Below are 14,444 nucleotides of genomic sequence, written 5' to 3'. Positions count from 1 at the left end.
CAATACATTCAAACATTGCAAGTATAATTCCAAAATTTGAAATGGAAAGCCCTAACTTTTGAATGGTCCTTTCAAAATGTTGGTGATAGTTCCAAACTTTCAAATGGTAATTCCAAACTACTGAATAGTAATTGCAAACGTTTGAAGTGGAAATCCAACAGGTTTTGAACACCAGTTCCAAACTTTTGAATGGTAATTCCAAACTAGGGAATGGTTTCTAAATGCTGATTTCAAAATGTTCAATTGTAATTCCAACATTCTTAATGGTTATGTCAAACATTTGAATGGCAATTCCAAATGTTTGCATCATTCCAAACTTCCAAGCTTCTCAATGATAATTCCATCTTTTAAATGGTCTATTTAAATGATAAAATTCTGCTTAATTGCTTTGGCTCCTTCACTTTAACACAGACATCATAAAAAAATTCAATTCTGTTCTCTCCCCAAGCCATCCAGACTCTCTAAGCTTTTTACATCCTTATATAATGAAAATATAAAGCTAGCATGGCTGTGTGTTTGTTATTACATCCTGAAGATTGAGGAATGAACATTTACCTCATCTGAATTCTGCAGTGTTCTCAGTAAGCCAAGGCCATATATTTTCATTCTGTAGCTACTCAGCTTCTCCACAACTGCTGCTTGCAGCTACATTGGAAATTGCATCTGATCAGTAGTCCCACACCACGCCGGTCATGTGTTCAGTGTGCCAGGACGTCTCTGCTCACACTGGCATCTGTCTTCTCTCCATGTGCGTATCTGCGAGCGCCCAGGTGTGTGCAGGAGTACAAGCTGGCAGCAGATGGCCGCTCCTGCCTCCTCCTGGCTGATAACTGTGAAGGGCCCAAGTGTCCACGCCAGGACACACGCTTCAACGACACACTCTTCAGCGAAATGCTGCATGGCTACAACAACAAGACCCAACAGGTCAACCTGGGACAAGTCTTCCAGATGACCTTCCGGTGAGTTCCGTTTGATGCCTTTCTGGAATGACCTAACCATGCTCTGCTCACAAAAGTGTCAAAAAAGATTGGGCAAGCTTTCGAAAACACTAGCAAACGGATTGTATCCCATGTGCCCTCGCAATTTAGTTGATATGTGGTGGAATCTATACTGCCAGGTACCCGTACCATGTTTCACATGCCCAAAGTTTAGTAGATCCACCCCTTGCTTTATAGTTGGCACGAGGTTCCTTTCATCAAATGATGGGCATATACTTAAATATCAGAGCTGCTGGAACAAAACCTCATATCTCAGTTTTTGATATAATTTGAAAATAGATTTTGCTCTTTACATTGTGTGTAAATGTCATTGGTGAAAAAGAATTGGTGCAAAGAAATGGCCCAAAATTATTTGGAAATAAGTTTGATTACATTGGCATAAAAGTAAAGCATGTTTTTTTTCTTCTCCTGTAAAGTTACCATTTCCTGTAAAGTTTACAAGGTTTCATTCTGACAGCAGCAATATATTGACATTGACCTCTATGTGCATATATGTGTGTGTGTGTATATATATATATATATATAAAATTACTGCTGTCCGGACAAAACGTTGTATCTCCATTTTTGTTGTTCTTCAGTTTTTGACATAATTGGAAAATGCCTGTTGTCCTTTACATTGTACATACATGTCATGATGATTGGACCAAAAGAAACGGCTGAAAATGACTTTAATGTCTTACAGTTTTTTTGGTTTTTCTTTTTTCTTTTTTTTCCCCTTCTGTAAAGTTGTCATTTTGGAGATTTGAGGTTTTGTTCTGACAGCAGTGATATATATATATAGTGTTTTTAGGAGTAAACGTCTGATTAATAGGCTAAGCAGAGTTAATTAGCTTTAACTGTTTTAATGTTGCTAAGCTAGCTAAGCCAACCGAAAGCTTTGTCTGTTTCTCTCATCAATGTCACCAAACAGCTTTTATTTTCAGGTTTTGCCATTTTGTTAGTAAAGTTTGGAAAAATGCCAGTTTAGTACATGTCACTGTACAGTAGCCGGTGGTGGGGCGTGGTCTTGTTGACTTATCTAGCTGGCAATGTTAAAACAACTGCAGCCACTGAGCCTGGAAAACAGCAAGTCAGATGTTTACACTAAAAAACCTAATCTAACAAAAAAATGACATCCAGTCTCAACTTTATATCTTTGTAAAAAAAAAAAAAGAATGCATTTGTGGGCGGGGCATAAATAGGTCAACTGCTGGTCTTTTCCTGTCTTTTCAACGTTTTCATGCGCGTGAGTGATGTTGAAGCTGCCTTCCGCGGACTGGTTCTGTCACAATGCTGGATTCGAAGTGTTGGATTGAAACTGGTTGTGCTGTGAGAGAAGTGGCGAACCAATGCCTGTCCATTAGCTCGTAAGTGTTGTGGGTCGAAGTTAATCCCAGCGTTGCACTGCTACTGTCAGGCTTCTGAAAGCCGCTCCTGCTGCTCCGTTAATAAAGACAAATGTCTCTGTGGGCAGAGGCCTCCACAATCGCACATGACAAGGCATTGTGGCTGCGTGAAGCTCAGATCCTACGCTAAGACTAAATCACTCTGTCAGGCCATCCTTCTCTGAGGCTGCATGTTGTGACAGTTATAAGTTGGACGATAGCACGGATGGCTAGAGGTTTTGTTAAGATTAGCTATGGAGATATTCTGAGGCACAAAAGAAAGCTATGGATGAAAGACTAGTCGAAGAGCGTTTCAGGTTCCATCATGAAAGGAAAATGAAATGTCACTCGTTCGCTACTCTGAGGCTTAGATGGGCACAACTGCTCTGTGGCTGTTAGTCAGTGTTGCTAGCTTTGACTCATCGTTGCTAGGTGTGATCTCCAGATGACAGTAGGCTAGTGTAGGGGATAACGAGGCTGGTTGACGCAGTGTTAACATCCAGGTCAGTAGGAAAACCTCTTATGAAGGTCTTATGAAGATATAAACAGGGCTGTCCCCTTGACCAGCAACTTGACCATCCGTTTTCTTCAGAGATCTGAATGTAACAGTCTGTTAAGGTGGGATCGTTTTGTTTTGATTTCTGATTTGAAAGCCAAGGCTACCTAGCTAACATTTGGAGAACACAGAGCTGTATGTAAAAGATGATTCTTCAAGGGTTCTAATTGGAACTATGAATTCCACATAGAACCATGGTTAAATGGTCCGTTCTACGAGAAAAGATACCGCAAAGATCATTTCTTAGGAAGCCAACATATCTAAACAACAAAGCTTTCCTACACATGTAAAAAGATGGTTCTTCACAGGTTCTTTAGTGAAGGCAATGGTATTAACTGGAACCATGAATTCTACATAGAATCATTCCATGCTTAAATGGCTATTCCCACGAGAAAACCTCATTTCTTAAGAAGCCAACTTGTCTCAACCAACAAAACTTTCCAAAACTCCTAAAATGATGGTTCTTCAAGTGGTCTTTAGTAAAAGCAACAGCTCTGTTTAGAGCTATGAGTTCTATATAGAAGCATTTGATGTGTTAAGGTGTTAAGGCTGGTTGGCACAAGTGTGTGACATGAACATGAACTTAGTGATGCACACACTAATTCCAGGAAATATCTTCGGTCTGCTTTTTAGCTACGCTCTTCAGTTTTCTTTTGCTGCTTGCTGGATTATGCTAATGTATGATATGCATGTCTCTTTCCTACTGCTGTGGTTTATTTCAATAGCAGTGCTGTGTAGGTGATGGAAGAAATTCTCTGGTGACACCATGTCTCTTATATATAAAAATAAGTTTATTACAAAGGAAGATACAGCGTCAAATCAGGCCTGTGGGAGGTCCAATTGCCAGTCTGAATCTTCTGACAGAAAGCTCTGACTGCTCACTTTTGTGTCCCAGTTGTTTACATAAACGTATGGCACATATATGGAATTTGTTTATATGATCTCATCTGTCTGAAGGTAAGAGAGAGAGAGGGAGAGGGGCTTAAACATAACACACATGAAGCGAAATACCACATATGGAGCCTTCTTTCCTATGAGCACACCCGACTCATGGCATCAGTACCATTTATGGAACTTTTAGATGGATGCATATGTGAGGCCCCATTACTCAAGCTAAACATTGGATTTCACATGAAGTGAAAAACCACATTTTTATATCAAGGCTTAGACACCTCACTGCTTACAGTGTATTGCGTGCAGCACTCAAAAGCAGATGATAAACTCGTCTCACACTGCCAGAATACAGTACACCCTGCATCGGCTTGCAAACCAATGTTTTCTTTGCTATAATAATACTAAGAAGGTGATGCCTGAAATGTAGCACGTCTGTTCTTGGAAACTATTTCATGACTATTTCAATTAGAGTGGGTTCTACATCATTCAGTTCCAGTGTGGTTGTACTGGTTCACTTTCGGGCGTTTGTTTAGTGCTGGCTTGGGCTACTAATGATGCTTGGTAGATGCACTGCTTTACCTCAGAGTACTGACTGTTCTTCTTTTGCCTGTTTTTTGTCTGTTCAAGTCATTATTATACGCAGGATGGCCATTCTCGCCCAAAAAGGACAATGACCTAATCATTCATGCGCATAGACATGGACTGAATAAACAAGAAGCTGATGGCACTAGTCGACAAAGTTAATCACAGAACAGCGTGGACCAAATGAGTGGGCATGAACATTTGACCAAATGTTCTCACCCAAATGTAGTTCGCATTTCCTAAATTGCTACCCCCCCCCCACACTGAATGGACCGCATAAAGCACTTTATTCTTTGCAAGAACACAATTTTCTCAGTAGGCTGGATGGATAGTGGTAGAGGATTAAGTTATTTAAAATGCTTCAACTGCAGAGCTTGTACCTTCCATAAAATGATGGGTTTCTGAAGACAAGGCAGAAGACTGCCAGAGCCGAGAGCCTTTAAAAACGTCGTATTTCTACTAGCCTTCTCCTTTCGTTTGAAAAGAGCATGAATATGGAAGAACTAAAAAAAAAAAAAAAAAAAAATGAAATGGACTAGGTTTGTAAGTAAAGCGATGAGTCATGCATGTTTTGTATGCTTTCAGTGTTTTTGCAGGATTGGTAGTTTCTGTTGAAGGCAGAGTAATACAGAAGTAATTGCTCTCACACAAACAGTGGTACATTTACAGTGACCTCCAGAGTTCTCAGTGAAAATGCACTGAATTCTCATACAGGGCGAAGACCACATCCATTTATTTCATTTCCAGCAGCTTCTTTGCTTGATGTGTCCGTCTCCTTTTCTTTGTGAGTACGTTTACCTGCAATCAATAAACCAATCATAATCTGATGTATGCGGTTATCCGGTTATTCAAATGGTCACGTAAACACCGTACTCTGATTAAGGAATCTGATAAAGAGCCTGGATTTTAGCTCAGTAATCAGATTTCTCAGTGCATGTGAACTCTTACTCTGATTTCTTTCAGAGTCCCCAGTCTGTCCATGTGTGAGAACAAACAGCCATGCTGGAAATAAGTGAGCAATGATGCAGCAAAACACATTTGGAGCAACACTGAAACCAAATACGTTTAAATGTTCTTCATCTCTAGATGAAGTATGTTCATGTTTTCAAGCTGTGGCATTATGTTTTACATTATGTTTATTGGCTGATTAATGCCTGACTCTGCAGACCTGGAGTTTCCCCATTATCTGATCTGATTACTGACAAGATCACACGTCCTTTCAGACCTATAGCGCTGAGTGGTCTTCTCACAGTGGAAGGATGGACAGAAACACCTGTGGATGTTTCCAGATCTGGAGCAGCTTGATTCTCTCCTCTCTCTCAGAGATGTAAGCTTTCAGTGCTGTTTATCTGATGGGGGCAGTTTTGGCGTCTTTAGAGCCTCATATTCTCTGTAGCTTTTCATCGGTTTTTGTTGTAAGCTGCTGCTTTTTTTCACTTCTTCTTCTTTGACTCTCTTCTTCTGCGAGAGGATAATCTCATATCTCATCTCATTAAAAATATCTCTTGAAAAAGAGAACTTGCACATAATGGCAGTTTGAAGAGGAAATGACACAAATAAAAGGCGGGCTTATCATTTTGTACGGCATATTCCAGTATAGTATATCGCAAAATATAAGTAGAGTGTATTATTGATTTTGGATGAGATTACCGACGTCCTTGTCGGAGATAAAAAGCATTACGTCTTCGTTGTTTGTCCAGTGAGTTTCACATTGAAAGTTAATAAACATGTAAGTGTTTTCCAAAATTGTTTGCCGAATTAAACATTTCCAAAAAAAGTAGTTCAAATGTTTTTACCTCACTTTCTCACCTCATTTTTTGGTTTATTATGTTATCTAATATGCTGCAGCTCAGCATTGCTTCCCTCAGCCTCATCAGTTCAACAGAATTCAGTTTCATATTGTTCTCATGTTTTCATTCATCAGGGTTCTATCAAAACGGTGCCCAGCAAGCATTGTGCAAATACATTGTACAAACAGTGGGTTTACTACTGATATGGTCAGCAATCAAATATTTAGCTCTGTTATATGCAAACATATGAACATATGGTCATGATTTGTTGATGGAATAAAATCAGTCATTCCTCTAGCATTTTCTGAAATTTTTACACAATTACTACTTTAATTTTATCATATTGGAAGAAAGTAAGACAAAAAATGCAGAATATGCCAAATCTTTTGCACATGCTACATTTAATTATACTTTTTAAATGTTAATTTCAGTGAATAAACATTGATTTTGCATTAAATAGTGTGGAAGTATGTTCTCTCCATTCACAACAAAATATTGCTGGCAATTTGACCAGGGGTGCCCAAACTTTTGCATACAACTTTATCAGGATTGCTACACCAGTTGCCAGCCAGCAAAACAGAAAAGTTCAAAACAGGCCTCCTAAAAATCCCAAGCAGGTGTAATTTTTCGGATGATCCTCACACCTTTAAGGCGCATCATCAGAAGGAGATTTTCGCAATCTTTAAACCGAAAAATCCCACTTCAGAGACCACTGCAGCACCAAAGCCCAATTTAAATTTGAATGCATTGTTTACAACAGATGTAGCAATGGTTACATATTTCAATTTTTGTTCCTTTAATCAAAGGTGCCAGTGTCTCTACACTGTCAAAAATAAAGGTTCTGTGCAGGTAAATGTTTCATTCATTATGGTACAATCAATGTAACTGTGCCTCAAAGGTCCAACAGTGGTTTTACGGTCCAATTGTTTACCTTAAATACGTTTTTGTAGTGCATATTTGTACATTTTCATGACCAATTTTTAAAAAAAATTAATAAATAAAAAGTCTGGAGTCGAGACTTGGTGTGTGGAGTCAATACATTTCAATAGATTATGGTTATAACATATATAGTTATGTTCCCTGACTAAAGGTACTGAGATGTGTCGTCGAGGTTACCACCCCAGTGACAAGAGGGGGCACTGCCTTAGTGACGGAGTGTGTATCAAAGCCTTATGCAATGACTTTAAGCACAGTTGCTTTCACATCTAAATCTGCCTGTTATACAGCTCCCCCTATGATTACATTTACATTTCTGGCATTTGGCTGACGCTCTTATCCAGAGCGACTTACAATTTGATCATTTTTTACACAGGTAGGCCAAGGTGGTGTTAGGAGTCTTGCCCAAGGACTCTTATTGGTATAGTGTAGGGTGTTTACCCAGGTGGGGATTGAACCCCAGTCTACAGTGTAGAAGGCAGAGGTGTTACCAACTACACTATCCAACCACATGATTAGCATTATGATGCTCTCTATTTGGTCTAATTAGAGCGACAGACTGTAAATAGTTCTGTCAGCGCTCATTCAGAGCAGCGCACTGAAGGCTCTGTAAGGCCTTCGCCGTGATGCCGGGGCTTGAGCTCATGACACTAGTCACTTTGTCAGTCCGCGCTGTTCAAATGGTCGGGGAAGGCAGAATTGACTCTGGCAGATTCATTTTCATCTCGTATGGGGTGTCCTCACTGCCTCGCACACGCCAATAATAGTCAGCGGGTTATTTCCAGGGAGCCCTCAGCCGGGATCCACACAAACCTGCCACACTTTCATTTTTCATTTTAACAGATCACAGCTCTTTGGGCTCTTTCATTTTAACGGATCGCACAGACAGCGCCGAGCCGCTGCATTCTCATCAAGAAAACGAACTACGCAGGCCTTGCTTTGACATGTTTTGGTGTTTGCCAGCATTCATTAATGACTAGCAATCCCTCACTGTCGCTAGCACGAAGCAGGGCGAAACCGGGGAGCTACAGCTGACATAACACAAAGAAAGATTAGCGTGGCGGGATTAGCAATAGCCTTCGCTAGCATTGTTGAATTATGGATATGTCTGGAAGATCCAATTTAGCGCAGGATAAAGCTAAATGCTAAGCTCAGGCCATAAACCCAAAAGAAAAACAGATTACATGTAGCACGTTCCGCAATATCTCTTTTTTTAAGATTAAAGACGACTAAGACCGTGGTCTGTCCCTTTATCCTTCTGATACCCCCCCTCACTTCTGGCTGGCTCTGCCATCATCACGCTCCATGTTTGACCAGTCCTGGAAGAACATGAGGGAAGGAAATCAAAACCCAGCTAGCTGATGGGAATTGGCAGTGGCTAAGTCAGGAGAAAATGGGGTGAAATTAAAAATAAATAAATAAATAAATCTCTCTCTCCACAATAGTACGAAATGAATCGTGGCCATGTCCTCGCTGTTACCCCTGGAGGAGCTTTGATATGGAGATGCAACGCTTCCCTCCATGCAAACAAAATATAGATGTGATATCTAGCAGCTGGTGAATGAGAGGAAGCCGTGGTCTAGCCTCAGGCGCTCCACGCTCGTGCGCCAGATCGCTTATTGCTCACGACTGATCTCCTTCATCACACGCTGCTCCTCATCTACGTGATGTTTCCATCGCATGTACGGTATGAATCCATGGCAACAGCAGAAACAGTCTATCAGCAGTTTAACCAGGGTTAGCGACCCTGATGCTAAAGTCTGAAGCGCATACAGCACGGAGCAAGCCACGGCAACTGCTTCTCCCAGCACACTATAGAGCAGTGGTCATCAACTCTGGTCCAGATCTATCTTCCTGTTAAACCCCCAATCTGCCACTTCACTCCTGCTCCAGCTCAATAATCCAGAAACTTCTTCAGAAATCCTTAATTGGCTGGATCAGTTGCATAGGTCGGGGGAAGGGCCAGGCTGGAACTAAACTCCGCAGGACAGTCGATCTCCAGGGGAAGGATTAGTGACCACTGCTGTAGAGAATATGTGAGATTTTGACATAGCAGTTACTTAAAGATGCAGTGTGTAAGACTTAGTGGCATCTAGTGGTGAGGTTACAGATTACAACTAACTGAATACCCCTCCCTCACCTCTGCCTTTCCAAGCGTGTAGTAGAACCTATGCTGGCCATCATGCTTCGGGTTCCCAAACGTCTCACAACACAGAATGGTCAGCCAGCACCATCAACAACCACTGATTCTTCCTCTTCATATATCTTCCAAATGGTGCTACAGCACCACCAAATTTAAGCTGACACTTTAGTATAAGAACGTGAAAGACACTCCCTAGAACCAGCGTTTGGTTTGTCTATTCAGGGCTACTGTAGAAAAAGTGGTGGCCACTGTTGGTAGATGACCTATGTAGATATGAAGGGCTCATTGTAAGCTATCAAAAACACAATGGTTCATAGTTACAGGTGGTTATACACTCATGAAAACATGGTTTTGTATATTAAAGTCAATTTCTGCTAATAACCCAAATAATATTGGTTGTAAAACATTGAAAGATTAACGAAAGATCAGTATAACAGCAATGTTGCCTCAATCAATTTGCAACCCTTAGAAATTCCTATCAGGCTGCGTTCAGACCGCAGAGCGAATTCCGCCCAAAATGCCATTGTATCGTTCTGCATGACGCAGATTCAACAGGCTCTGCTCGTTCTGTCACCGAAAGTTTTTTTTTTCTGCTATGTTTTACCAATTTTTTCCACCATGGATGAAACTTCAGCAATAAAGCTAAACTTGTCATGTGTCACTTTTAAGAAACAACCAATCAGAAAAGAATACAGGTAAAACTGAACTGGAGAGCAAGCGTGAGGTTGCACAATAGGATTGTTTTGCTCACATTTGCAATGTAAAAATGGCTTGAAGATATAAATATTAACCCTTGTGTGGTATTGATGTGTTTGGTACTCAGCGGTCTGGTCGACCCACCACATTATTGTTGTTGGTTTTTTTTTTAGCAATACAGCCATAAAAATGTATGTAAAAACATCAGATGTTTAAAATATCACAAGTGGTTCTGTTTGGAAGAATGACTTCTATGGACCGTTTCATACTTAAATGGATCTTTGCATGGTGAAATCGTTCTTCAGATTGTTGGAAAATGTGTTATATATGGTTCTATATAGAAACTGTTTAAAAGTGGCTCTATGTAGCATCAAATGGATCAATTTAGAATCATAATTAAGTCATTCTCCCTCAATCTGAAGAACAATTCCCCATGCAAAGATCCATTTAAGTATGAAATGGTTCAATATGAAACTCATCCCAGGTAGCAATGAATTTTAGGCCAAAATGTGGCCCACATCTGCTGTTCTCTTATGGCCCACATTTGGCCTTGATGTACACTGTTGAGTTAGGGTGAGTCTGGATGCCGCAACTCAGCCACAGGTCCACCATATATGGGCCAAATCCACAGTGTGTGGTGAACCAAACCTGGGCCAAATAAATTTACTATACACTTACCTTACACGGGTCATGTCTGGGCCAAATCAGGGCCAGAGGACTTTTTTATATGGGCCAAATTTCAGGTGTGTTGTGGACCAAACCTGGGCCAAATAATTTTACCATACAGTCACCTGACATGGACCATGTTGGGGCCATATCAGGGCCAGGGGACTTTAGCTCAGCTTCACCTTATATAGGCCAGATGTCAGATGTGTTGTGGACCAAACCCAGGCCAATTTACCATACATTCACCTTACACAGGCCATGTCTGGGCCAAATCAGTGCCAGTGGACTTTACCTCAGCTTAACCTTAAATAGGCCAGATGTCAGGTGTCCTGTGAACCAAAACACGGCCAAATTATTACACTGCATGCTCGCCTTGCATGGGCTACGTGTCTCACATGTTGTGAGACAGGTCTGGGCCAAATCAGGGCCAAAGTACCTCAGCTTCACCTGATGTTAGGCCAGATAGGCCAGATGTTTTCCAAATTTGGGCCATGCCATACACTTATGTTATGGTTCTAAATAGAAACGTTACCTTTATTATAGAACCCTTGAAGAACCAACTTTTTAAAAAGTGTACAGTTTCTAAATTCAGAGTCATTGAATAATAAAAGGAAATGGGTTTAGAAAGTACATTAACCATTTGAGCTTTTTGACACCATAATATTACATTTAATCACTTTAAAATGATTAACGATCAGTATCGATACACTGTTTTTGATTCATTAAAATGAATGAAAATATTACAGTATTTTATTACCCCTTACATAGAAAGAAGCTAGCCTTCCCACAAGAGTGGACACTGTTATAGACACAAAGCGGATTAACTTCATATTAATGTTCACAGGTTGTTCAACAGGCTCACATAGGTGTGATGGTCAGATGTCCACATACATTTCATATAGTGTCAGCGCCAAATAAGCAAGTCTGTTAGAGATCACTCAAGAACCGCAGACGGTTTGAGGTGAACGTGTGATGGTTTTGGATGAGTGCATCTGAGGTGAGGAGAAAATGTCTAAACCTGGCTTTGTAGGCTGACTCGGTCTTCAGAGCCTCACTCCTCACCTCTTTCTTTCAATGAACGCCAGAGGCAAGCGTCTGGAGACGTCCAGCTCGTTGCTTGTTGAACGACCGATCGTTATTCACATGCCAGCCTTGGAAACGAAACCCACAGTGTACCTGACCTGTGAGCAAGCGTCATTTCCCCTGATGATTCCTTTGATGTGATTCCTGCGCCGGCTCTTTTGGGGCCATGGAAGGGGCAGGAGAGATGAGGGCCATCCATCAGCGATGACTGCATGTGTCCCTGTACCCGAGCCGGGCCTTCAACAGAGCACCGCAGACAAAGACAACAAGCCTCAGTATTTGATTTTCTTTTTTTTTTTTTTTTACAGAAAAGATAGAAACGACAAAGAATAGGAAGCCCAACCAAATAGCCAACCCTCCTCAACAACAATGCCGTCCACAAAGTGTAATTCAGAGAGTTAAACACCACCCACCTCCACTGTCATCAGTCAATAATACAGACAACCACATTCATTTCTTCCTTTATTTTGCAATGCAACACTTCTCTGAGCTAAAGAAAAAGCCCAGAACCTTCTATTCCCTCCTTTTCCAGCCGGAAAATGTTGAATTTTGGAGGTGTTTAATTGCGTGGAGCGTCAGAGAGAAGTTTGATTAACTAAAGCTAAGCGACCGCAGAAGGAGAGAGTGGCCGCAGGCAATAATATTAACTAGAAAGCTTTCTGAATATCTCAGCATGCTGTGCTTCGTTCCCTTGAGGAAGGGCTTTGCTCTTTCCCAGCATGCACTGGAACCAGCGTCTGGTTAGCATGCAGCTTGGCACCACGAAGGTAACGTTAACCTGAAGTGAAAAGCAAAAGACAATCCATGACACGGGATTTACAAGTGCAGGAATGACACAAGTGAAAAAAGAAAACAAGTGGCTTATAGATGTGAAGCGTGGGGAGCGAGAAATAGAGGCATTTTCAGAATGAAAAGCATTTACAGAGCAAACAGCTCCCAGACCTGAAAAGACTTTTCACGTTTTGTTTGCTTTTTAAAATAAAATGCAGTTTTTACATCACAGAAAGCTCTCAACACATTTCACTCCTCTCAGCACCCGATACAGCTACACCTCCAATTTACTGCAGCGAAATGCTTGATGACAAAAATAAATCACTCATATTGAGTGACATGGTGATTAGAAATGGTTTTGATGCACTAGACAGCTAGAACACCTGTAATTTATCATATATGAGAAGCTATATATATATATATATATATATATATATATGTATAAATAAAATAATATAAATAAAAAATATTGTATTTTTATTGCAAGTCAATGGAACCCGAATTATTTCCCAGTAATTCTGGGTCATTTCTTTTGGTCCATTCATCATGAAATTTAAACACAATATAAAAGGCAAAAGGCATTTTCAAAATTTGTCAAAAAATGACTTAGAATGAAGGCTATATATATATATATATATATACGCACTATATTTCCAAAAGTATTGGAACAGCTTCACCTCTTCTGGGAAGGCTTTCCACAAGGTTTGTTTATGGGAATTGTTGACCGTTCTTCCAGAATCGCATTTGTGAGGTCAGACACTGATGCTGGACGAGAAGGCCTGGCTCACAGTCTCCGCTCTAATTCATCCCATAGGTGTTCTGTCGGGTTGAGGTCAGGACTCTGTGCAGGCCAGTCAAGTTCTTCCGCACCAAACTCGCTCATCCGTGTCTTTATGGACCTGCTTTGTTCACTGGTGCGCAGTCATGTTGGATCAGGAAGGGGCCGTCCCCAAACTGTTCCCACAAAGTTGGGAGCATGAAATTGTCCAAAATCATTTGATGCTGAAGCTTTAAGAGTTCCTTTCACTGGAACTAAGAGGCCGTGCCCATCCATCCATCCATCCATCCATCAGAAAAAAAAATAAAAAATATATATATATATATATATATACATACATACAGTATATGTAAAGTAAACAATAACTCTTTTATAGCGGGGATTGATGGTGAGGCTGTTTTACTGTCCTGGCAAAATGAGTGTGTTTACATCACCTCTTCATATGTAACTATGAGTCCAAATTCAAAATGAATAAACCCTGTTAAACCTAACGGTCCACAGTCTTTAACTGTCATCCCAATGTGCCACCCAGAGAAGTTAATATGTGTGCATGTCCACAACGGTCAGTAAACTAGATCAGTCTGTGCATTTAGACCTTTCTGTGTGCTAGGATCATATGTCAGAGTTCATAGCCATTCATTTGCTTGCGACGTCACTGTGACACATGATGTTATTCGATGAGGGGAGTACCTTCTTTTTTGTGTGTATTAAAGGGTTAACAAGCAGTTAGCCTTTGTCTCGCTTTAACAATGCAGGAGAGATCCGGACTCGTCTCTCAGTGGCAGTCACCTCAAGTGATGAGCTTTATAGCAATTCTGCTGTTTATCTCTTAAGAGTATGTCCTTATCCTTGAGTGTGTCGACTCACCTCGTTAATTAAGCCGTTTAGCGGCTATCCAGCTGAGCTTCTCCACTCAAGAGCTATTTCTTAGCAAGCGCTCTCTCCAGCATGTCTTTGCCTTGTACCGTCTTTGCAGAGTTAGCCTTGATCAGTGTTATGCTTAGCACGTATTTAGTCAGACTAAGCATGACAGAAAGACTCAGTATATCCTACCCGTTCAGACCTTACATACCCGAAATGTCCAATTTAGCCTGATTTCTGTGCTATATGAGGTTCTAAAAAGACAAAATCTACAGCACATGGGTTTTTCTTGGGGGGATTCCTTAGGCAGACCTTAAAGACCTTTT

General features: G+C 40.8%; 1 protein-coding gene across 2 annotated transcripts in view; it reads left to right on the top strand.

Moving 5' to 3' along the window:
* Nucleotides 1-14,444, top strand: part of LOC108442885 (astrotactin-2) — a 759,455-nt gene that overhangs the window by 562,245 nt on the left and 182,766 nt on the right. For both annotated transcript variants that reach the window (XM_037533175.1, XM_037533174.1), the window contains exon 13: nt 771-959. In XM_037533175.1, coding sequence (XP_037389072.1) covers nt 771-959 — 189 coding nt within the window. The remainder of the gene's footprint in view (nt 1-770; nt 960-14,444) is intronic.

Source organism: Pygocentrus nattereri, chromosome 23, assembly GCF_015220715.1.
Source record: "Pygocentrus nattereri isolate fPygNat1 chromosome 23, fPygNat1.pri, whole genome shotgun sequence".
NCBI lineage: Eukaryota > Metazoa > Chordata > Actinopteri > Characiformes > Serrasalmidae > Pygocentrus > Pygocentrus nattereri.
The sequence above is the reverse complement of the archived record's forward strand: the minus strand, read 5'-3'. Positions and strand labels throughout refer to the sequence as shown.